Source organism: Enoplosus armatus, chromosome 15 (genome assembly GCF_043641665.1).
Source record: "Enoplosus armatus isolate fEnoArm2 chromosome 15, fEnoArm2.hap1, whole genome shotgun sequence".
NCBI classification, from domain to species: Eukaryota; Metazoa; Chordata; class Actinopteri; order Centrarchiformes; family Enoplosidae; genus Enoplosus; species Enoplosus armatus.
Genome location: NC_092194.1, coordinates 7,795,051 through 7,821,448, shown reverse-complemented (window position 1 = coordinate 7,821,448; position 26,398 = coordinate 7,795,051). Strand labels below are relative to the sequence as shown.

General features: G+C 44.4%; 1 protein-coding gene across 1 annotated transcript in view; it reads right to left on the bottom strand.

Annotated features, from left to right (window-relative positions):
* The window catches only part of LOC139297344 (AT-rich interactive domain-containing protein 1B-like), a 168,123-nt gene that overhangs the window by 15,458 nt on the left and 126,267 nt on the right, over positions 1-26,398 (bottom strand). The window contains 6 exon segments of the mRNA XM_070919970.1: positions 1,102-1,202; positions 3,164-3,300; positions 9,827-10,009; positions 11,095-11,416; positions 21,059-21,238; positions 24,129-24,215. Of these exon segments, the coding sequence (XP_070776071.1) occupies positions 1,102-1,202; positions 3,164-3,300; positions 9,827-10,009; positions 11,095-11,416; positions 21,059-21,238; positions 24,129-24,215 (1,010 nt within the window).

Genomic DNA, 26,398 nt, shown 5'->3' with positions numbered 1-26,398 from the left:
TGAAAGAGGGAACAACAGCTTGACAAGTGCTTCTGGTCTGTGTACAGAATGCTCATGTCAGCAAAACCTTATCTTTCTCCCTCTCTCTCTCTCTCTCTCGCTCTCTCTCTCTCTCTCTCTCTCTCTCTCTCTCTCTCTCTCTCTCTCTCTCTCTCTCTCTCTCTCTCGCTCTCTCTCTCTCTCTCTCGGCAGACAGATCATCTCTTTTGGGAGCACTGGGGGTCTTTCTGGCTGCTCTGACTGCCTTAAATAATTCAAAAGGCCCTACTACCGTAATCAGCAAAAGAAAAGACAGGGATTTGGAGGGAAAAGACATGTAGTGGATGTGATGGAGGCGTGTGAGTGTATTTGTGCACGGTTGTGTGTTCTGTGTGTGTGTGTGTGTGTGTGTGTGTGTGTGCGTGTGGGGGAGAAGGGTTGTTAAGCAAAAACAAGGGGAGGGGGAAGAAAAGAGCAAAGAGCAGAGTTCTGTTGTTGCTGAGCTGAGCTAAGCCGAGCTGCAATTGTAGGGCAAAATGAGAAGTCAGCATTGTGTATTGGGACGTGTGTGTGCTTGTGTGTGTTTGTGTGTATATTGAGAGGAGGCACTGAGGAAGTATTCTTTAAGAGAAGGATGGTGTGTGTGTGTGTGTGTGTGTGTGTGTGTGACTGACTGGAAAGGCCAGTATGTGGCTTCTTGTCTTCATGTTAAATAAAATAAATAAATGAATATGCTTGTATGTATGTGTGTGTATGTGCTGTATTTCAGTGCTGTGTTTGAATGTGTGTACATGCATGTGTGTACTGCAGATGCCGAGCCCTCTCTTTCTCTCTGTGCGTCTCTCTCTTTTTTGCAGCTCGGGCTGCCAAAACATCAGCAAGAAGAGAGTGCTGGGGGCAAAAACAAAGCGAGGAAAACATTAGGAATGGTAAATGTTAAACAAATCATTAAATATGGCGAGAAAACAACAGAGAAACAGCCCACTGTGCTGAGGCAGCATATGCTGATCAGATTTGGTTTGCTTCATTAGGGGAGCAAGATCAAAAAACAACAAAAAAAAATGAGAGGGAGAGAGGGAATTGCAAAGAAAGATGGGAAGAGGAAAAAGGTCAAGGAGGTACCTTTGGTTTGTGAGGCTCGGCCGGGCCGCTGTCGTCTTTTATGTCCGTCTTCGGTTTCCCATCTGAGCTCATCATCCCGTCCCCTGACATTCCCATGGCTCCTTCATCAAGAATAAGGAAACATTTACTAAAAAATATTTTTACTGAATTTTTCACAAACAAAAAATGCTGAGAGACTGAATAAAACATATTTAGGGAGAAATAGAAGAAAATGTGCATTGTCTAAAACAAACTCAACACAAGTTTTTTTTATAAAAAAGCTTTGTCCCAACAGCAATGCTTTCACCACAGCAGAATGAAGAGGTATACTTGGCATGTTTTGGTTTTTACCGTTTATTCAATGGGTTTGATCTCTGTAAAATGAGCGGCGGCTTCTTTGTGTGTACTGAAAGCAGCTGGATAACAGACAAAGCCAGACATTGTAAAATGTGTAGGCAGAATGAAAAGGATTTTCCTGAAAAACGATGTATAGACTCATACAAAAATAATCCCTCTTATGACCCACTAGACGTATGTGACGGTGTCTGTATCTGCAGAGACCCTGCCCTCTGCCTGTATTATATTAATCTGCTATGTTCGGGACATTTCTGGGCGTCGACCTTTGAGCAGTGGGGTGTGTAGCCTCCAGCCAATAACAGCGCGCAGGGTGTGAGGGCGGGAAAAATGTAGTGACCAGGTGCCAGATTGTGAGCACGCATCCAAGAGGAAGGTACGACAAATGGTGGATGAGGGGCCAACGTTGTGCTTACAGACTGCAACTGACAAATTCTACTCATTCTGCCTTTAACGTCCTTCCTCAGTTAAATTATTTTGTTCTTTCTTCCCGTGTTCTCAAGGCCCCTCTAAAGCCTGTCTGGCTATTCATGTCAAAGGGAAGATTGTGAAAGAACCATATAAAAACACTGCTGCTTAAGGAAGGCATAGAAAGACAATGAGATTAGGCTCCACTAAAAGCGAGCCAGTGCACTCTTTCAACCTCGCTGGCCGCACATTTTCAGTTTGGAAGAAATCGTTCATGTTCTCACATATTCAAAGGGGCGACAGAATAGGAGGGTTAGCAATAAAGAGATGTTGGCTGACAAGAAGACTTGCTTCTGTTTTCAAAGACATTTGTGTACCATCATGAGGTTTCTAATTGAAGAGAGTTAAGAGAGAGATCCTGAAATACTACGTTTCATAGTGCCAGCTGCATATTTCTTATTAACAGAAAGAAGGGGTCCTTGGATACAAGGCTCCCCTCTTTATTTTTCCCTTGTGTGCTGCGGCACGGTGGGAAAACTAATGGCTTTTTACCGTGCCCAGGGGCAAACCAGATGAGTTTTGAGGAACCTTGGTGCTCTAATTCGTTTGAAGTTTTCCAAATGTCACACATTCTGATATTTGGTTTTGAATAAAAGGTGCCTTTCATTTTGGGAGCCACAGTGCTCTCCGAGGTGGGTTTAGCAACAATGCAGCAGGGTGAAGGGCTAAAAGAAAAAAGGATGCACCACATTAATCTTTGCTCACTGGAGGGCCAGCTCTACAGAGAAAGTAACCAGCGTCTCAGAGAACTCTCTCACTATCTTGAGCCCCCTCTAGTCCTCTCTCTCTCTCTGATTCTGAATGGGGAACAATCCTGAGGTGCTTCTGCTGTACATTCAACATAAACACATAGGTTAATCTTGAGTGGCTCCGTGTACCTAACATTAACCTGGAAGGCTGTGATTTCTTATTCAACAGGTTCTTCTATATTTTATCAGCATGTATTTGGTACATTGCAATGTGAGATAAGTCAGTGGAGAAGGGGTCATAACTTCATTTTAAACCTTTGTATATCTGTTGATGGAGGGTTGTACGAGGCTGCAGCTTGTATGAATGTGCTATGAAGGGAAATTGAGTTAATTTACACAGGTTATCTCCCTTCAGATATGTGTTTTCCAAAGTTTCAGGTGTTTAAATGCTGACATTTGTATTGCTTAAGTCAGCACCTGCTCTCCCTGTATGCCTCTCCTGAAGTGTTAACCCCCCTAAACAAAAAAGACCATTACAATAACTTCTGCTAGTTGGCATTTAGCTAGTGTACCTGAAGGCGGCATATTGTAGGCTGGACCTTGTGCGTTGCCCATGGCTGAACTGTTGTTTCCCGTTGGCTGGCTGTAGGGGACAGTGGTGGCCATGGTGCTCACCTGGCTGATGCCAGAGCCTTGATAGCTGCCCTGCCTACCACAGAAAGAGGAGGAAGATGTTAGTCGAACTGGAAGAGATGAAGCCAGTTTAGATTTGTGATGTAATGACAGGCTGTGGAGAGATAAGTGGGTAACAGTGAAAGCTGCAGAAGAACAGAGCTCACAAAATCGTACAAAGATGATATTTGGCAGTCTGTCACTGCCATACTCCTTTATTGTTGTAGTAAAAACCAAGCAGCATGTATATCTGAAAGTCACATAAAAAGCACAGTACTCAGCATATCCCTGATCAAACAAACAGCTCTTCCAAAACCTTGAGGATGAGCATGTAGCATCAGAAAAGAAAAACTCCTCTGTCCTCTCTTCTACAAATCTCCCCCTCCTCCCCTCCCCTTTCTCCCTGTCTTCCTCCCTCCCCGTCTCCCACAAGTCATAATTTAACTAATTAAGGTGTGCTTTTGGAGAGGATCATGTTATTTGTTTCCATGGTGACAGCAGAAATCAATCCTGCTCAATCTCCCTCCCTCAGCCCCCCCCCTCTCTCCTTCTCTCAGGCGGCTCATCACATGGTGTTGCAAGTGACATCAGAGGGGCTTATCTGCAACCTGCTGAATGCTAGCCATCCGTGTGTGTGTGTGTGTGTGCGTGTGTTTGTGGGTGAGTGTGTGTGCGTGTGTGTTTGTGGGTGAGTGTGTGTGCGTGTGTGTTTGTGGGTGAGTGTGCGTGATTGAAGGCAGTGTCTATCATTGCGTGCCAGGCAGGCCAAAGCCAGTGACATGGGGGCTGAAAGGGAACACTGTGTTTGGAACAATTTGGTCTATCTCCTGCTGACTCAAGATTATCTCCTGGACAACCATATGAAAGAAGATTGGGAAAAAAGGGGGGAGGCAGATGGACAGAAGAAACATGTGAGGTGAAGCGAGAGAGAGGGGCCTAAAAGATTGAAGGGAAAAAGAGAAGAAAGGTGAAAGAGTGAGAATGCAGGATGAAACAAAATTAGAAAAGAAGACAGGAAGGAAAGAGGTGGGAAGGGGCAGACAACTGAGGAAGTCAAATGGTAGTCAGGGTGACTGTAATGAAAGAAAGGTCGGAAGAAAGCAGGAAGGAAGGAAGTGTCAACGATAGACCACAAGGAGGAGTATTTGTGGACGAAAAGAAAAATGCTAACCGGATTTATGTCAGTCAATTCCCTCCTAACTGGCATCTTTCTCTCTTTCACACACTCACACAGACACATAGTGTAATACCTCATGTTGGAACCGATACACATAGCCTAAGAGGAGGGATTGGCTTGGTAAACCTCCCCATAATCTCATCTCACAGATGTAATTAGTCATAGAGCACGGCTGATGATACATATGTAATCCCTCTATGGGGGCCGAGGTGCACAGGGGAGCTCCATGGCAAAGAAACAAGCTCACACCAAATCCACGCTTATCTGGCCCCATTTCCCTATAATGGGGGAAATATAGACTCCTTCGTTGCTACCTACGTGTTCCCTAAAAAGCTTTGTGTGAGTCAAGACACAGAAATAAATTTACCTTTTGATCATTGCACCTTCTCTCTCAAGTAAAAATGGATACTGCACGCAAACTCCCACAAAAGAGAGCGCTAATAATCCAGCAAGGAAAAATAAGTTTCGAGATGCCAAATGCCTGTGAACCTCATTTATCCATACTGTAAAAAATGCCCCTCACCCACCTTAAGCAATATAAGCAGAAGCTCTCATGTGTATGGTGAAGTATCCAAATCAACAACAACAACAACAACAGTGGTTGGAGGTTTTCGGCTGTGGCGCTCTCCCATTATGACTAATTCATGTCATAAAAAAGCCCATTAGAAAGCACTTGATGGAGGCATTGCACAGCGTTTAATCACACTTAATATATGCATGTGCCGCTATCGGGGAAAAAAAAAAAAAAAAAAAAGGCGCAGCATATTCATCTTGCTCTCGGGCACCTTTGTGCCGGGGAAAAAAAAACCTCATCCTGTTGCGGCAGAGAGAGAGAGAGAGAGAAAGAGTGAGTGAAGGAAGAGAGAAAGCAGGGGAGAGAGGAGGGATGGAGAGAAATACAGAGAGAGGAAGAAAAGAAGAAGGGAGGTGGAGGGAAAGAGAGAAGGAGGGAGGGAAATTAAGGCAAGAAGAAGCCTGAGTAGTATGTGTATGGGTCCCTGGTGGACCGATGGGGGGCGTATTCTCAGTTCAGGGCCCCAGAGCTGGAGGTAATCGCTGTTCCATGAGACTGAGCCGAGGGAACACACACTCAAAACACACACACGCGCAAACACACACACACACATTCTCAGTCAGAAACAGAGAAACATCTATCCTAACACCATCAGGCCAGTGCACTTTCAGTTTGTTGTCTATGAGTGGCCTGAGGAGAGAAAGAGGGAAACAGTTCAGGGAAACTCCACCTTCTCTCAGAGTTTTCTGGGTTTTTTAAGAAAAGTTAGCGATGGAGTTTTTACAGCACATTATGGTGAAGATGTATGAAAATTCAGCTTTTGTGCCCAATGTTTTGTTCAGCCTGTCCACACACTATCAGCGCAAGAGAAGCCATCATCTCACACAGTTCAAATAAAGACCTCTGAAATGCTGTCAATGGAAACACACCGTTGTTTTTCAAACTGATAATTACTATTCTATTGTTTTTTTAATCATTCTATCTAAATGCTCTACCCTTGCTGTCCTTCACTCCCCCCCCCTTGTTTTTCCCCTAATTCTACACACACACACACACACAGCCATCTCTCTCCTCTTGCTATTCAGTCCACATGTGTGAAGGGCATCGGAGAAGGCCACTTTCACACCATGGGCAGAGTGTGTGTGTGTCAGTGTGTGTTTAAGCGTGTCCTTGTGTTCATGCGCGGGGTGGGCGCTGTTGCCAAGGGGATGCCATGGTTACGAGGTGCCAGCCAACCAGCTGACGGTGTCTCTCTAGAAGTGGCAGCGCCTTTGTCCTTCATTCGTGGTGACAGGCCGCGCTGATGCCTCCCAGCGCTGCTAACTGGACGAGACAGCAGAAGCGATGGGACTGCAGGAGTGTGAGATGGCTGAGCGTTCCTCCCTATCGATCCCTCTGCTTTGTGTGTGTGTAAGAGTGTGTAGAAGAAAGTGAGAGAAAAAGAGCCAGAGAGAGGCTGCTGGATGGAAGGATGGAGTGGATCGGCTGGAGGCCATGAATTATATATGGACCCAATCTGTTCTCAGGGCAGCTTGGGCTCATAGCTCCTCCAAACTCCTGACTCAACTCACCACACACACACACACACACACAAACATATACACAGAGAGGAGGCCAGAATAACCCCCCCCCAAAAAATAAAAGGACAGCTTTTAACATATTAAATCCAGAGAAAAGCTACTCTTCCCTTCTCCCTCCCCTCCTTCCCAAACATCAAACAGCTCAGGATGGATGGAGGAGAAGCCATTTATTTTGCCCATCTAATGAAAGCAGAGCGCTCCGCGGCACTGCCAAGACTGCGAGCGACAAAGCGCCACAGGCAGCATCCCCCGTTCTTGACATTCAAGCGCTGCTCTTATTTATTTAGCAAATTTACTTACTAAGGAGGTCAGAAATGAATTATTTGGCGAGGATTTGCCTGGGAGCACTCTCCTCTCCTCTCTTCTTTCCTCTTCCTACATTTTTCTCCCTTCAATTTCCCTTTGATTTACGGCTCTTTTTTTCTGAGCTTTGCTCTTCTTCTACTAAGTGCTTATTTTTTCGACAGAGCCCGTTCCTATAGCTCCAGGAACTTTTTGTAGAGTGTCGCCGGCAGCGCTGGAAAGTCATTTGAAAAGCCAATTCTGTCCTCAGAAGCTGCTGCCAAGAAAAGCTTATACCTTTTAATACTTTCTGTTCTCTTCCCTTTTCCAAAAAAAATCCCCAACATCAATCCACAGACTCTAAAAAATTTTGTGCCGCACCTTTCTTCCAAACAAACTTGTACCTCCTCCACACTGACAGGCTTGACATCGTCCGTGTTATTTGAACATAACATGTCAGACTTTTTGCACTGCAATTCATCATACTGACAACTGGCAGCCTAGTGCGCCCAAAAAGTCAACTTCTCATGAAACTGATGCTATTTTCCAGAAAAACAATGTCATTTCAAGATTGACCACCATCTATTTTTGAACTTCGGAAACAGCATATGAAAAAGTGACATTTACATTGTACTTTTTCAAAGTGAGTTGCAGTAACTGCAACAGTAGAGTAAACTTAAATTCTATTTATTATAATAATTACGATTAGCAAGACTTTGTGTGACTTAGTCATTTAAATAAAAACCATATTTCACTGCTCTTTGACACATGTAATTTTTAGTAGAGCCACAGGATTCTTTTTTATGTTCCCAAACCTCTCTAGGCCAACACTGCTTCTCCTGAAACACCAATCAAACTGAATAACCGATAAAAGCGGGACATTTGTTTCTGATTCCAGTCGGCTGGTGGAGTGAAAAACTCTGAGAGGGCTCGAGGGAAAAACTCACTCACGCCACACTTTATGAAGATTTAATCACGACTCTCGCCTGCAGCCATGGGATACCAGAAGTGGCCCTCCTCTGTTCATTTGGCATTCTTTTCACTCAGCGTAATGAAGCTGGAGTGTGTCTACTAGTGTGTGAGGGTGTGTGTGTGAGTCAGGGGAGGGTGGAGATGGGGGATGAGAGGTGGAAATGTAGAGGGATTATTGGTGGGGATGTCGGGAGGGGACGTGTACAAGAAAATGAGGAGAGAAGAAGAGACCAGCCAGCGACATCACTGCTAACTAGCCCCTGATTTGGAAGGTCGGGAGCGGGCGGCTGTGGCAGTTCACTCTGGGTTGATGCATCAAAGAGTGAAACTAGACATGTGCTACGACTAACAACTTGTTTCTCAGACAGAGAGGAACTAGGTCTGAATGTTTCAGAATGTTGCGCTGAGATCTGGAGAGCAAGCGGGGTACTGGAGCCTTTAACTGCAGGTTTTCGGAGGCCAATTTTCTCCTGATCTCCCTCAGATGTTCTAAAGTGGGATCTGAGGAAGAAAAACATAACAAGGCTGTGCTGGAGACAGCGGAGAACAAAAAGCAAATTGGGAGGAAGAAAGGCTGAGGGAGATAAAACAGTCTGGGTAGGATAACAGAGCTGTGCAGAGAGGGAGAGGGCGATACAGTCGGGAGAGTTGGTAAAAAGAGTGAAACAGGTGGGAGGAGAGAGAACAGAAGCAGACGAGGATGGATGAAAGGGGGAGAATGGGTGATAGCAGACAAGAACAACTCTGAGGGTGAGACAGGCAGCACAGAAAAGGGAGTATTCTGCAAAAATGTCCATTGTAGCAAAACATTTAGGCTCTTTTTTTTGTTTTAAATCAGTAAAATAAACTTTCTGCCAGGAGACTAATTCCTATTTGTAATAAAAATGTGTTATTATCAATATTTTGAAAAAGGGAGAAGGCAGAAATATGATGACAAATGATTCAAATTTGTGAACACTGATCTGCTTTGAAAACAAATAGTCTCACCTAGTTTGCATATTTTTTTCACACCAGCTAGTTTATACAAGTCTATTGTTGTCCTAAACAGCCAGTGTCTGTTCGTTTCTCCCTCCAGTGCAGTGGAAGCGAAGCTTTGTTTTGAATAAACACAGCAGCAATTTGAAAGTTAGCATGTGCAGCAACAGGCACAGCAGAAAATCAAAAGGAAAAGCTGTCATTGTACTGGACTTTTTGATTCAAATGTGATCTTTGCAATGCAGTAAGAAAAGCAACACATTAATGACTGCGTAATGCCAAAGATGGAGCTGAAACACCAGGCAAAGACAAGGAACCCAGGGGATGCTTTTCACAGTGAATCAAAATGGATTACTTTAAAGATGGAGAAACAGGTGAAGACACAAACACACTTTTTAGATGGATATGTAAACAAACAAGAGCAGGAGAGAGAGCCTTCTCCTCCAGCAGCAGCACAGCGAGCGACACCTCTCTGGTGTCTTGGTGAACGTGAGGAGAGACTGACAGCCAGTCTGATTGGTCCCAGCAGCAGGGATCATGTCATGCCACTTCTTATTGACAGCCCAACCATCTCTCAATGATTCGGCCAGCATTTGCATCGCTGTGTGTGTGTGTGTGTGTGTGTGTGTGTGTGTGTGTGTGTGTGTGAACGGCACTGGGCCCCCCTGATGCACGTAATTAATCACACATACTGTCAACCAAAATGCCAACACAGCGCACACGACAATCTAAAACTCAGTGAGAGTGTGTGTGTGTGTCCATGCATCATACTGTATGTGCTCACTTGTTGTTGCCATTAGAGTGACTATGATGATGATGGTAATGATGACTACAGCGGTGATGATGAAGGTGATGATGGCAATTACAACGATAACAATGATGACTCCTCCTGTTTTGCTCTCAGAGGGAGCTCGTGAGAAATATCATCATGATCACTTTTCAGTTCTGTTTAGCTTGAAAAATGTCCAGTTTAGTTACATGACACATTCACATAGAGACAGTATATTTTTAAAGGGAGACACACACACACACACACACACACACATGAGGGTGGTGGACCTACCAGTAGTGCTGTGAATGTGAGGGTGGCAGGATGGGTGGATGGTGATGTCTGGGTGGAGGTGAAGGTGGTGGACGGGTAGAGGAGAGGTGGGGTGCGGGCCAGTGGGTGGATGTGGGTTGGGGTGGATGCATCTGGGCTGGGGACCTCGCATATGGAGGCCGCCTGCAGATCGGCATCAACAGACTCCCGACAAAGAGAGAAACTTCATCTGAAATATCATCACTGGCTCACAGTCCTCAGTCTGACTCATGCATCATCAGAAATGGGAATGAACATTGACAAATGTTAATCTGCCACTTCAGCCTGCAGAGTGCTGGCGAGACTGCTCCCATGATGCATTGTGCAGAAACCCACCCTTCCTCTCAGAAGACGGCCATGTTTTCACAAGTTCCCCCGGCAGGGTTCAACAAAAGTTTACTGCCCACACAATCCCGCAACAGCCCTGGTCTCCAACGCTATAAACACTCATATATTCTCATATATTCAAAGCTCCAACCCTGATGGAAAAATAATATCCCTTAACTCATATACCGTTATAGCATCAAAGTGCTTTGTATTTGTGTTAAGGTGCTCGGTGTCACCTCTGTCTCTGGTGTTTTCACAGGTAAACCTGTGGTTTGCTTTTCCTTCTTTTATGTTTTGACAGTGCAGTATTCAACCCATACAGTCTTCTCACAAGCCAATGTCTTTCTTTCTGCAACAAATGGCACTTGGTGTATAGTGCCAGCTATCAAAATGTCAGGCACTTTATGAGATGTGTGAAAATAGGGATAGTTCTGCAAATGGCTCATAGAAGCGTGGAACCCCTGAGAACGAACTCTTGCCTGCACTTCTGAAAAGACTCCTGGAAAAAAAGACAAACTGTGACACAGAAACTCTCTGTGGTGCTTTTCAGCACACCTCCCCACAGACGACCCTGCAGAGAGAGTGATGTAAGATAGAGCTGCTCGCTGGCCCCTAATTTTAGCATACCACTATTACCCGATGAAGCAAAATAGCCTCAGTGCCACAAAAGAGTTTGGGCCTTTTCTGTTGAATACATTTTTACACCATTCTTCTTTCTTTTGTCAAGATCACTTTTAGGACCGTTGTGGCAAAGAGGGAGCTGCACTGAATTAACATGCTCACATCCACACACATTCACACATATACTGTATACATACTTAAGTGAGGAGCCACACAAAGCAAAACAGAAAAATGTGTTAATCTCCAAAAATACAAGATTCCCTACAGAAGCAAGAGCTCCTGAGTCCTTGCTGTGCTCTTACCTGTTGTGTGTTGAGTTGGCAGATCCCGGCATGGCAGCTGCTGCTGCCTCCTGGGCCTTGCGGTTAGAGCTACCCAAAGATGGAGGGCCCATCCCCGGCCCAGCTGGCTGGGGCATGCTGGGGGAGCTGGGAGCCATGGGCGGGTACACCCTGTTCTGGCTGCCTGGGCCGTGGCTGCGTCCTACAGGTATGGGCTGGCCGGGCCCCTGGCCGTGCATGGGGCTGCTAGAGTTCATTCCCAGACTGTTGGTCATGCCAGGGCCGGGACCACTGTAGCTGGTACTGGCAGTCCCACTGTAGTTGGAGGGCCGAGGGTAGTTACCTAGAAGAAGACGACACATGAATAAGCATACAATCATTGAAATTGTATTGCACAGACAATGTCACTCAAGAGGTAAAACATGGATTGTTGTCACTTGAGACATTTAACTTCCCACTTGAATTTGATAGATTGCTTACAAGAATGACACAAAATGGCTGCTGTGAAATACTGCAGTCGCAGATGGGTGCTATGAATCACTTCATTTGAGAGAAATAGAGTGTTTATCAAGTGCTTGTCAGCTGATACCCTTATACCTACAACAGTGACACATACAACAATTTCATCCATCACGAAAGTAATCCTGTGACAGATGAGGAATGAGGAACTTAAAGTGCAAAACTGAATTCTGATTCACGTAACCTCTGTAACCTCCAGTGGAGGCCGGAAAAACTATATGTGTTGTGGTGTGGTGACATTTTTCACAGCTGTAGGTTGCTGGATGGCCCTGGGAACAATTGCCAAGCTTAAGGCTGACTTTGTGAAACACTTGAGAGGAGCTCTAATCTGCAGTAAATGCTTTGTTGCTGCCCCGGAGTGCCACACGGCCACGATGCCAGAAGCTTTCCTAAGGCACACTTAAACCCCTCCATTTTGGCACTAAAAGCCCAGCTCGACTCCAACACCAGCTGCAATAAGAGCTGGAAGAGATTCACCATGCTGTCAAAGACAACATATACATATATCTAGGCACACTAAAACACACCTACTGTACATGTAAGTGCAGTACACCCCCCCTTCCACACACACACACACACACACACACACACACACACACACACACACACAGAGAGCACACCACATTGTATTCCCTCTGAAGGCACTGGGCTTTTTCCACTGTGATATTCCCTCCCTGGGACAAATCCCCTGCAAAATAGAAACGGAAAATGTGGCATCCTCCATTGTGAAGGAGGCTATTTATTTTGATTTGATTAAGGGTGCTTTAGTTGGGCCTCACTGCTTAATCCTCTGAGAATATGTCTGGAAAAGGGGATCAAGTCCCTTTAAAACCTGAAGGCTTTTCCGCACGCTCAAACGAGGGAAACTTGAATGACAATATTCCACATGGGGGAAAAAAACATCTCCGAAAATGGAAATGGCTTCTCAGTGTCCTCGAGCTGCTTCAGTGAAGACACTTTCCACATGACATAAGCCTGTGAGTCCAACAGAGGGAGAGAGCGGGAGGAAGCAGCAGAGGGTGGGGGCGGAAAGAGAGATAGACAGACAGACAGAAAGGTAGGGGGAAGAAACTCTTGCCCCCCCCAACCCCCGAGATAGGATTTATATTGAATCAAAATAAAAGTCTTTCCCATAAAAGTCAGCAGCTCCGGTTGAATTTGTCCAGAAATTGTGATGAAATCTACTGTGGGAGATGGGAAAAGAAGAAGCGGATTATTTCTGGGGAGACTTTGGTGAGTCGGTGAGCTGAGTACGGCTGACACCTGTCAAGGGTTTTGGGGCTATAATAGGGAAGCGTTCAGGAAGAAAGGATGTCGGCTAACGAACACAGGAGGATACGTATGGTGCACAGTACATGTGTGTATGTGTGTGTCCATCTGCTTGTCTGTGTGAATGCATATATAATACTTTTGAGACCTAGCAACCAGTGAGAGACACATTTCCATGTTTCTTCCACTCACAGGCGACTGCCTACAACACTGTGGAAAATCCTGGGAACAGTGCCCTGCAGCTTCCTTCCTCCCGGCTCGGGTTGACGGTTTGCTGCAGATGAACAAGGCCGCTATCAGCGACCTCTCCCAGCCCTCTTTGGACAGCTGTTGAGCCCCATGTCATGGCTGCCTGCCATACATTCTCAATAGCCTGGGCGGACACTTTGTGGTTTTTGGCCCTTGTGACAGACTGAGGCTCCAGCACACCTCCCGGGGAGTTGTTTATATCACACAGTCTCATTTGGACAATCTGCATTTTTTTTCCATTTTGGCGGATGGGCCCAAAGCCCTGAAAGTGGGAGTGAGTGTCTAGAAGTTTCCATGAGAGTGCATTCAACTTTACTGGGGGGGATGCAAAGCCAAATCTAACTGAAAAGGTTTGCGTTGGAAAAAAATGTGTCATTAAGTCGACACGAGAGAACTTATCAGTCTTGATGTACTACCATTCAAAATGTTCTAGTTGTGGGCTATGTTTGCCTCGGCTGACAAAGGAAAGACAGAGTAGCTGTGGGACTGGGTTAATGCTAAGCTTTCCTATGAGAGTCTTGCTCCGTCCTGACAAGAATGATTCACTTCCTGAAGGATTGGTGCTGCGCCAGAGTGCTTCTTCAAGGACAGATAGCGCACTAACCCACTTTTTAAAATGACTGAGAGCTCAACCCTGAAATTATAGGTGTTTTCACAAGAGTCATTCATGCTTTCTAAAGCTTTGGAATGCCACTCAAATGACTTTAGATGAGGAAGTTGGATCCTCGTGGAGGCAAAAGACAAAATACAGATAACTATAGAATATTCATATATATCATGTTTAAATTACAATTACAACAAATATAACATAACAAAGTGACAGAATCTATACTATTGCAAATTTAGTCTAATTTAGCAAGAAAACCCCCCCAAAAAACAATGAGGACTCCATATGGGTGTTATATTTACAGAACTTAGTTGAGAATATGTATTACTTAAAAGTTGACTTAAAAGTGCGTCCAGACCTGGGGGACAATCCTTGGCTGTAAAAGCCAATATGGAAGTCCTGGGAGGGTCACTTCCTCTTCTGCCCACTGAGTCATTGGCATCATGGCCACATTATAGCATCAGAAATGAGTGATGTTTTGTACAGAAATAGGTAGAAATCACAAGTTTCTGCAGGGTAAGTCAGAATAGTTAGGATCAGTTTCTTAATGTTCTGCCTGACTTTGATTTTTCAGTCAGCTTCTGTTAGGAAGTGAAAACAAATCTGCAGTGGCACAATTAGATATTGTGAGCAGTTGGTGACACAATATAAGTGCTCAGAAATTCCACTTCCTGTTGCTCAAACAGGCCAGGGAAAGAAATGTACAATTTGTGTTAACATATGTTATGCACATGTTAATATCAACATATATGCACAGAAGTGTGTCATCTCTTTCACCTACTTTGCATGCTACTCTGGAAACCAATCAAGGAGGGACAAGAGCAAAAAGGACAAGGAGGATGTCTTTTCTTATTTGTCCCTTCTTGTGTCCTTGTGGCTGGGTCTTGGTTTCCTGCCTGCTTCTCGGGCACTTGGTGCCTTTGGGGAGTCTTGGTGGTATTTATAGCGCAATGGAGGGGAGGAGAAGGAGAACGAGAGCTCATGGTGCTTCGTTCACAATTACATGGAAATTCCCGGCACCGTCACGCATTCGGCGGACGCTATATCCTGCGCCGGGTTTAATCCCTGCAGTCCCGCGGGAGAGCTGGAGTGTGACTGAGCAGATTAACGTCTACTGCTTCCTCAGCATACTGGACCGTCCAATGCTAACAGCCGAGGCAGTCATTCTCCCGGCTACGGTATGGTATGATGGTGCACCAACGTGCCCTCCGGATCTGCAAACTCCATCAATGAGGAGTGGAACGCAGATTACAAGGATGCATGCTTGAGCTGCCAAGGACAGGAGCAGGACAGGTTGTCCATGTCCACATGTGGCTGAACACAAATAAAAGAAATGAATAACAGCATTTTTCTCTTTTACCTTGTGGATGTGGTAGTGGTTGGAGGGAGACGATATCTGTTGGGGAGGTGGGCAAGAAAGAAATGTAGCATGTTGACAAGAACAAGACACCCTGGTACTCATTTTGTTCCATCTGACTCAGGAGTTACATTTTCTAAACCTCACACAGTGCGATAATACAGTAACTCCTAATTTCCGAAAACCCAATTTTAACTGTTTCTAATGCAGTTTCATCAGTTTAAATATCCTGAAATAAGGCAGATCAGTTGACGACTGTCAATAATGTCATTGCAGAACATTTACATAAAAGATTTCTTCTCTTGCTTCATACAGTTTTTACGACTCGAGTATTAGACTGCAGTAAACATGTATGACTTGCTGGGATGGATAGTTTTTTTGCCTCGTCTTCTCTTGCCAGAGGCCCCCACATCCTCTCCCAGCCACCTCAGCACCTTCCCCGGTAGGGTGTCTGAGCCTAAGCAGGGCTGGGGTGCACCTTGGGGCTGCCAAGCTCCATACACTGTCAGTTTCCTCCAAAAATCTCACACTCCCTCCCCCGGGCGCTGGCTTTTTTGGCTGAATTACACCGCGGCTCCAGTAAGGCACCAAGGCTTAAAAGTGCTGTCTGAAGCATGGTCATTACCAGCAGAGTGCTTAACCCCTGGGGGGGTGGGGGGGTAGTATGATAGAGGGAGCTATGCGATGGTTGGGAAAGACAGCAGAGCTGAGACAGACTCCAAATCTCTTTCCTGTAATGGCCTGATATCCTCCTCCCCCGTCTGTCTGTGTCCACTGTTCTCAACATGCTGGCTCTGTACCATGTCCAAATGCATGTCTTGAAAACAGCTGTTGGAGCCATTTGAGTCCTGAGGAGAGCCTGATATCAACACACAGTATGACATCAGTTTAACTTTGGACAAAGAGGGCTTTCAAAGGACAGCCATAAACATTTAGCAGCTTAAATATTTTTTTGGAAATACTGGGCAGTCCACTCACTGTAAGCTCTCATTTAAACAGTGAGAAAACAGCAAAGAGGGGAAAGCTTTGGCAGGGTCCAACTGTACATAAGTCTGGAAGAAAACCTTTGGTTACACTCTAGGAAGCAGACTTATCTAATCAAAGATCTCTGGAAATAACTACTAAATATTTTAGTATTGTTTGTAGAAGGGCCATATCCTCCTGCAGTCTCATGCATCACCATAACAGCATGTTGGATGGAGCTTATGTAGTCGATTACACAAGCGGCACTACAGTCGCTTGCCCCTGATAAAAGAGCAGTGCTGCAGCCTTTTAAGTTACACAACACCACACAGTTTTTATGTTCTTTGGCGAGCTACAAACTGTTAGTGTTGGTGTGTGTGGCAAGCATGATTGTCGAAAATGTTGTATCGCACACACCACACACACACAAACACAACTTAAAGGCCTGAGCATTAGGCTCTCCCAGCATAGGCAGACAGGCCAAGAAAAACAGCAGAGCAGAGTTCAGAAACTTGGAGTGCGTTTCTGTGTTCACTAATAGCTGGCTAATTTGTGAGTGCGCTAGGGAGAGGGAAGGGAAGCAGATGGAGCTGTCATTAAGAACAATGACCAGCAGCTGTCTGCCCTGTTCACCCTACACAGGCCCCTGACAGGACCCTCTAAGAAGTGGGGCTGTGGCTATGTCCTGAAGTCCATGTGAATGGTTTCCAGCACTGATGGTGCTGGGAGTAATGTTTTCGTATTTCTGACTGTCTCTTTGTGTATTAAAAAATTCTGTATGAGGACAACATGTTCTCATTCATTTCAGTGAGATCATTGTGTTGCCACAGTGCAGGCACCAGTGCAGAGGGCTTATTCAAGAAACGCTTGGTGGTCCAACAGAGAAGTGGAACCTGGCTCAACTTCTGCCACAATGCAATGCAACGTCAAGTTGAATCAACACCTCTCTAAAACAATTTCAACAAGAACTTTACGTGAAAGGAGGGTTTAGGAGGGCTACTGTATTAGACAGCATTGGTTTTAGCTGGGTGTCCCTAATAATCTGGGAAATGTAGATAAAGCAGGTAGTAAAAGAGAGCAAACCCATATTTTTGTGTGTTTTGCTCTTGAAAGTACTGCGCGAAGGAAGACTCGCTGAGCTGCTGTCTGAAAATATCCTAGAGCACTAATGCAGGACAGATGCAGGTCAGTTGCAAGTGTATTAAATTTGAATGAGAGTATACATACATATATATATATGTGCTGAATATGTGTGTGATGAAGACAGGGGACTGAGCTGTTCTTTCTGTTTCTGATGGGAACATCTCTCCTGTCAGCCGAGTGAGATTTCACGCTCATCTGCCTCCAGAGCTTCTTCCAGGCTAGTCTGCCTCGCTGTCGCTCTCTGCTTACTTTATTTCTCTTTTTCCCTCTGCTTACTGGGCTGTCAGCCCAGCCAAAGTCACATTAAGAGATAAGAGTGGGTGGAGAAGGGAGACCAAATACCAAATGCATTAGGGCTATTAATCAACATTAACAAATGCGAGGGAGAGGCCGCAATTTTGGGAAAACACACGCACGGATGGGCACATTTATCAAGGTGACACATTAAAACACACATTTACCAAAAAATACCATAATGTTTCGTCTGGTGTGTCGCCAAAGGCAGGAAACGAAGTACAACAGCAGATGTCAACGTTTGTTGGATGGCTGGGAGTCGTACGTTGGAGAAAACAAGCGAGCGGAGAATGCTTCATTATAGAGAGTGATCCAAACGTTTTTCCAAAATTTCCTGGAATCTGTGATATTTTTTCTCCAGCATCAGAAACAGCTTGGATTGAAGGTTGATGTGACAGATTTACCAAATGGCTTATCAAACAGGACAACGTACTAAGGTACACTGCATGAACCAAATATGACTGCTTGATCACACTGATCACAAATTCACATTGAAGTTTGAAAATAGTTTTCAAATGAGTTGATATTTTCTGGAACAACTGCAATGACAGCTTGAATTAGCAGAGAAGTTAGCTGGGCTTTAAATCTATTAGGTTAAGTGGATATTACTGGTATCCAGTAACTAACTGGTTCGTTAGCTATATATTCAAATGTGAAGAAATACACATTTAAACTCTTGAGGTACTTTTGTTTTGAAAAGTTTCACAGTTGTGAATCTGTGAAATGTATTAATGTATGAAGCCTCATGTGTGTCTGCTGTGCATCTTGGTACAAAAGGCTTCCTCCTCGGAGCACAGTTACCCCCCTTGTGTGTGAGATAAAAACATGAATCTGTGCAGTCATCTTGTTATATACACAGGACAGACTCTATACATGACTGGTGAGTTTCAACTTGTCAAACACAATAAATATTTCATTAGACGAAGAGACTTTGTGCTTTTAAAACATGACAGTCCCAATCACATTAAGGTTGAGGATGCCATCATCTACCTGCTCAACCGCGCCTACGCCCTCCTGGATAAGCCGGCGAGCACTGTGAGAGTCATGTTTTTTGACCTCTCCAGTGCGTTCAACACGATCTGTCCGGCTCTACTGGGCGAGAAGCTGACGGAGATGCAGGTGGATGCCCCCCTCGTGTCCTGGATTGTCAACTACCTGACTGGCAGACCACAGTATGTGCGCTTACAACACTGTGTATCAGACAGAGTGGTCAGCAACACCGGGGCCCCGCAGGGGACTGTCCTCTCTCCCTTCCTCTTCACCGTCTACATTACGGACTTCAGCTACTGCACCTGCCATCTTCAGAAGTTTTCTGACGACTCAGCAATAGTTGGATGTATCAGTAAGGGTGATGAGGAGGAGTACAGGGCTGCTGTGGACAACTTTGTCACATGGTGCGAGCAGAACCACCTGCAGCTCAATGTGACAAAGACTAAGGAGCTGACTGTGGATCTGAGGAGGACCAAGGTGCCGATGACCCCTGTTTTCATCCAGGAGGTCAGTGTGGACATTGTAGAGGATTACAAGTACCTGGGAGTTCACATAGACAATAAACTGGACTGGGTAAAGAACACTAATGCCCTCTACAGGAAGGGCCAGAGTCGTCTCTATTTTCTGAGGCGGCTGAGGTCCTTCAACATCTGCCGGACTATGCTGAGGATGTTCTATGAGTCTGTGGTGGCCAGTGCTATCCTCTATGCTGTTGCATGCTGGGGCAGCAGGCTGAGGGTAGCAGACAGTGACGTTGTTGGGGTGGAGCTGGACTCTCTGACAGTGGTGGCAGAGAGGAGGATGCTGTCCAAGCTGCGGCCCATCTTGGACAATGTCTCACATCCTCTCCATGACAAGCTGGTCAGGCAAAAGAGCACCTTCAGTGGGAGACTCATTCCTCCCAAATGCACAACAGAGCGCCACAGGAAATCATTCCTGCCTGTGGCCATCAAACTGTTCAGTTCAACTGACAGTGCAATACATACATTCTTTATTTTATATTTCTTATTTTTATATTTTGAACATACTTTTATTTCTAAATTTGTGCTGCTTTCTAATCTTGAATGGGAGCACCAGTACTGTACAATTTCCCCCCCGTGGATCAATAAAGTATTTCTGATTCTGATTAAGGTGCCATAACTATTTCGGAAGTCCCTATTTTTGGTACTGGATTCAGCATTAGGGAAGTGTAAGACTGCCATTATGTGGATACAATATCCTACTGCAAACACTACATTGAGTTTACAGATGTATATCCACAATATCAACAATTATACAAGACTTTAAAACACTGGCTCCTTTTTTTAACATGGAGACTGACGACAGGATTGAATCATCATTCAGTGGATAAACCTCACGACGTGTCAGTCTGCCTTGTCAGTCTGGAGATACCTCATAATCTTATCATGAGGAGGGCCAAGAGGTCCGTCCAGGGTTCAAGCGCCTCATGAATATGAGAGCCACACCCTCAGAAAGCGTGGTTTTTAATGCCCGCAGTGGGACCCACTACACAGGATGAGAGGAGACTGTATCTGTGTGTGTGTGTGTGTGTGTGTGTGTGTGTGTGTGTGTGTGTGTGTGTGTGTGTGTGAATGGGAGTTGTAGAAAGAGATAGAGTTAGACACAGAAACAGAGGATGGATATGTCTTTCAAAATGAGTCTTTTTGTATTCCTCATTAGCAAACTCTCTTTGAAACCAACGACACTGATGTCAAGGCCCAGTGTGACTGCGAAATGGGGGCCGACAGTCATCAAAATTCCTCTATAACCCCTCTGAATGAATGATACACACGGTATTCATCACTCGTTAGAAAGCAGAAGCTGTTCAACAAATCTGATGTCAGGTAAAAGTCAACACAGGGGCTGTTAGTGGTTTTCATAATTAATAATTCAAAGTAAAGTCTGAAAGGAGTCATAGCTTTCGTGAAATCAAATCACTTTTGCTTTTCAATAGTCTTTCTTACACCGTGGCCTGAAAGTTACATCCTCTGTTTCTGACAAAGAGTGACAGGAGTTGTTTTATATTGTTTCAATGAGCCTGGCTCCAAGGACTCAATTACTCATTAGACACACTCCCGCTTAATGGAATACACTGTAATTTAGGGTGGACTGACTTTATGGTCAAATTATAAACTTAGTGTCTTCAATAGATTATTGGCTCAGGTGCTCTAAAATCACCATGTTGAGGATAAATGTGTCATTTTCTTGCCTGAAATTAGTCCAAAAATGAATGTGTTACTTCAAATATAGAATCTCATATGCTATCATTATTGAAAAAACTGTATGATAAAGTGTTAAGGCCTGGTCACACCTGCATTTAAAAATCAATTAATTTCAACAGAATGGCTGAGATCAATGAATTGCTGACGGTGAACTTCAACCTTGGTGAACTTTGACACGTGAATTTGCACCATTAACCAATACCAATACTTGACAGTGCTGACCTTAAAGGGAACGGACAGCCATTAAGTCCAAAATGGAAGAAACTGTCTTAGCTTATTTGTTAGTTTAAGTGTAATTGCACTAATGAAAAGGTTTTAAAAAAGTTTTAATGTTTGTTATAGGAATGTTTTTACAGGCAAACAGGGTCCAACCTTGGTGTCCATACTGTGATCCTTGAGGTCCATAAGGGCCTGAGGGGCCGCTCTGGGAGTAGGGACCCATCCCGGGATACAATGGGCCGCCAGGTGAGGTGTGGGGGGACATAGGAGGTCCAGACTGAGGAGAGGCAAACTGGGAACTAGCTTGGTTCCTCTGCATGTTGGACATGAACCCTGAAACACAGAAACACATAAAAAATAATGCCAAAACCCAAAGAGTTCTTCAGTAGTGAATGCACCTGCTCAGTGATATCAAATGTTGACTGAGGGATTGAGCAAACTCAACAAATTGAGATTTCCATTCAATTTCCTCGTGTAAAGAGACCCGTTTGATGCAAGCCCTAATCTTTCACCTTGGCGTTGGCTCCTGTTACTCGTAGATACACATCAGTGGGTAACTCAGCATGGAGCGGGTATTAAACAAAACATGCTCAAAAAGGACAGACTGACATGTAAAAGGAACCCTGAGCACACACACACACAGAAGGTTAAGTGAACATTATCAGTGGTGAAAGCACAGGTCTACCTGGCCTTAAAGATGTATGTATACCTGCAAAGGCTGAGAGAATGTGTGTATATATGAAAGAATGGGTACAATTGAAAGTAACCCAAACGTGTGCTCCACTCTCTACAGAATAAGCCGGTGATTTGACCATGGCTACTATGTTATTCTAAGCCATTCTGTCAATAGATGTGTCAAAGCCTCTAAGGCCCAAACTCGCCTCCACCATTCAAATTGACATTTGGAGTGATCCTCGCTTGGGCTTCGCTCTTTCAAGCCGCCCCGTTCGTTTTTAAAACCCACAGAAAGATCTCCCAATCCACCGCGAATGGGGAAAGGTCGCTGGATGGCCATTGAGGGAAAAAGAGTGGACGAGTGGGCGTGTGTGTGTTAGGGGGGATTCAGTATTGCAGATTAGGTGTGAATGGATTGGGTCTGCTCGACTGTAAACTTTGATAGCTATCCGCTTTGTTGAATGAGCATGAACAGACTCTTTAGTGAGTTTGGGGTTTAGGGAAACGACGGAGTTGGAAAGTGCAAGTTGACACTTGTATAATTCCTTGTTTCTGCTAACAGAGCAAGAGAAAATGTGAGGAGAGAGGAGGGAGATACTAGTTTAAAAATGCTATGTGTGTATTCACTATATGCTTGTGTGCACATACATGCGTGTTCGTATTTGTGTTTCTGAGTGTGTGGGGGGAGATAACGGAGAAAGAGGGCAATAAACGCTCTGTGTGTGTGTGTGTGTGTGTGTGTGTGTGTGTGTGTGGGAAAGAGACGGAGGCCAAGACAGAGAGAGAGGCGCAGTGAGAGAGAAAGAAGTGTGTGTGGGAGGGAAAGACAGAGCAACGGAGGGAAAGAGCGATTGGGGCCTGAAAGTGCTTAGGCTGCGAGTGCTGGGTTTAAGGAGCGAGGACATTATTGTAATGTTTTGCTTCCATTAGGGTAAGGGGATTCTGGAGAGGAGGAGAAAAAAATTACAGTGTGTAATATCGCACTTTAAATTGCCTGGAAAATGGATGGGGAGAGGAACATTGTGCAGACAGTGCTAAAAGCAAATAACACATTCAAGGATTTCTCTCTTTCTGCTTCGGTCCCTCTCCCTCTCCACACACACATAAACACACACACACACACACACACACACACACACACACATAAACCTTCCTCTCTTTCTGGCAAAGCGAATGAAGCTCTCAGCCGGACAACAACAACAGGCAGCCGGCGAAGCACGCAAGAGACAGTGGGGGAAAAAAAGGGACATTCAGCGGATTTATGGAAATGAAGAGTGGAGAGAGGCTCTTAGGGAGGCAGGCACTTGAACAAAGTGGGGGGGGGGGGTAATCCTAGCAAGGATAACGGCGAAAACAACAGCCAGCCCTGTTAACCGGCGCTGTGTTTTCCTGGACTGGGCTGGGGAGGGCTCGAGGTTTACAGGCATTAGAGGGCAGCATTAAATCTCCAGCTTGATTTCATCATGTTGGGAAATAACCTTTTACAGTGCCTCACTCTCTCTCTCTCTGTGTCTTCATCCATCCACTCCCTCTGTCTCTCTCTGAGTTAACTGCTCTTCAGTGGGTGATAGAGAGGGAGCATCGCAGTCATTCCATTAAGGTTACATCGTAGTCTTTCAGGTTTTTTGCAATGTTGTGTGCATGATTTCTTTCTTTTTTTAAATGAGCAATTCTGCTGTTTTTAGTAATACTTGAGAAGTGGCTATAATTTCTGGAAACAAATTTCCCGTATGGTGGGTACATGTGGCCTGTGGGTTAGCATTCATGTTGCAAGCCTTTGGCAACAAGTTGTGGCCAAAACTGAAGAGGCTCTATCAAATGAACACACACTCTGACTTGAACAAAGTCCAGGATAAATTGACTGAATGTTTACTGTTAGGTATTTAGCAAACCATGGTTGTCCCACGACCTGGCCAGCGACGAAGCATAATGCTAAATCCTTGTGTTTGTGTGAGAACACCTGCTGAGCCTAAACTACAACAACTATCATTTGATCCTGACAGGAATTCAGAGAAATACAAAGGGCGCAAAGCGGGTGGGTGTACTTGCTGAAGGAACTGACTTTGGAGCAGCAGAAGAAAGTTCTGCAATGAGCCAAACTAACCATATTCTTTGTTTACAAGTCCTCCTGTTCCCTAAGAATATATTTCATTACAACCACTGTTGGTGCTATTCTCTGAGCTTTGCTAACATACCATCTCTTCTTTGTCATGGTCTGTACTCTTCACACACCCTCACCGGTGTGGAATGTAAAGACACAAACTGTTTCGGACAAGGTTGACTTTGTAAATATACAGCCTTAATCTTAATCTGACTGTGATGTACAATCTGGATTTTTTTATTTATGTTGCACACATACAGGGACTACAGTGTATGGACTGGGTCTTCTAAGGACATGTCTGCTTTCACTAGAATAAAAATAAAAACCATCACACACATGTACGTATGTACGTATACACACACAGCTTTCCATTCTACAAACTTTAACCTCTGTTACTATTCTCCCCCCAGACAAACGCTGGCCAGTGCCTAACACACATACACATACCTCGCTCCTGGGCCATAGGTGAGCGGGTGATTGGCGGGTGGGCTCCATCTGGTCCATTCCCAGTGTTCTGCGGGGCCATGGTGGAACCTGCAGAACAACATGAAGTCGGGACATGAAGATTCAGACATCCACTTGCTGCTGCACTGACTTGACACTGACTTGAGTTACACAGGTTCAACTCGGCCTTTGTAACAAAAGCTGTCACATTAAAAGAAAATGTTTTGAATGAATTGAATTCCCCTCTTTGCGTGAAAGCGAGGTCAATACAAAATGGATTCATATTTGCTTCCCATCTGCCTTGCTTGAAAATTGAAGGAAACTGCAGGAACGGTTGTAACAATAAAGCACTGAAGGACCACTTGTGCCTTTCTCTCTGCATTTCTTTCAAAGGCACAGAAGTTACCTGGATCAAAAAGCTTTCTGCCGTTTGACTGATGAAAGAAAAACAATGACAAATCAGTTTTAAGGGTTTGATTTTGACTGAGGCTGCCCTGGATTTGTTTCTTGAGATCCAAGCGACAGGGTTAGAGGGTTTGATTCCACATTGAGCCTTTACAGACACACCGAGAGCTCAGCACGATCACTATACATGAAGTTGTTTGTGATTCACTATTAGCTTAGTGACAAATGCACTTCCAGAGGACATATCAAGTCATCAGACTCCGTGCCAGTTCCTTGAGTAAGCATTAAAACCAGAGCGCTCCCCTATAGAAAACCAGAGCCATTTGAGGATTATTGATCAGGTGGTTGTGCGGGTCTTTGGTCTGCGCCTGTTCCATTGAAGTCCAATAGTGAGTTGAGGGTCTGATTAGGACAATGGCAGACAGAGACTATGGTGGATTGATTTGGCCCAGAGGAAGGAGAGAGATGGCAAATTAACCTTTTATCTTTGGATTCAGACCTAAGACAATGAGGAGAGGGAAAGACAAGAGGAAAAGTGGTTTGTGTTTTCTAACTGCGCTGGTTGGACTTTGCCAGGGATGAGGGGAAAAACTCAGTGCTTAAATATAGTGACATGCAGCTATTCAACTGTACATGTTCAGGGATTATTTTGATGATGATTATTTTTTACAATTACTGTATATGATTTGACTTGCCTCCATAGAAATAGGACAATGTGCCAAAAGTAAGGATGATACATTAAGAAGTACAGTTGGAGTGCTGTATTAACACAATTCTGCTGCTACAGTGTCCTTAAAACTCACAGTGAATATAAATCCTTTATTATAAGGGAAACACTTCACATTATTCCATCACACAGTAGAAAGTGTGCTGTTTCCAGAAGTGTGTGTGTGTGTGTGTGTGTGTGTGTGCGCGATGTGTCAGTCCACGGTAGCAGTAATACATGACTGGAGGTGGCACACTCTCCACATAAACAAACCCAATTAAGTCAACATAATTGCTTTGCATAAAACTGCAAAAACAACATTTTCATACACTCGGCCGCCTACACACGCACAAACACGCATACACACACACACACACAAGACGTAATAAGTAATTGGACAAACAAGTGTATATAAACACACTCAAACACACAAGGAAACGCGTAAGAGCAGCAAAGGCACATAGGATATGTGCTGAAATATTCACACACACACACACACACACAGTCCCCCTGCCTCACACATGAATAGATCCAGCGGCGCTGCTTCAAAGAGGGAATATTCGATTAGTTAGTCTGTCACCATGCGGCAGGAGGGAAGGGGAAACGTCAGTGTGCGATTGTTGAAAAAACTAGCTACGTGCTTCTATGTGCGGATGTACCAGAGTGGTCAAAGAAGTAGAAGTAAAAATACTCCATTACAAGTAAAAATATAAAACTACACCAGCAGAAGCAGGAAACTGCTACTCATTATGCACAATGGCCCATTTCAGAATGTTTATTATGATATATTATAATTGGATTATTATTAATAATGCATTAACATGTAATTATATATATATATCCATAACTCCCTATATATATATATATAGGGAGTTTAATCTATGCAACACATGTTTTATAAGATGATCATATGCTTTTATGTAAATATGTAAATGTAACTATTAGCTCTGCTGTAGCTGTCAAAAACACGGAGTGGTAAAAAGTACAATATCTCCCTCTGAAATGTAGCACAGTAAAAGTATTAAATAGTTAGTAATAATGTATATACTCAAGTACAAGTTATAACTATTCAAATTATACCTATATATAGTACTTTAATAAGTGTACTTACTTACTTCTTATCACTGGTATGTGTGTGTATGCAGGTATGTGTGTAGGAAAA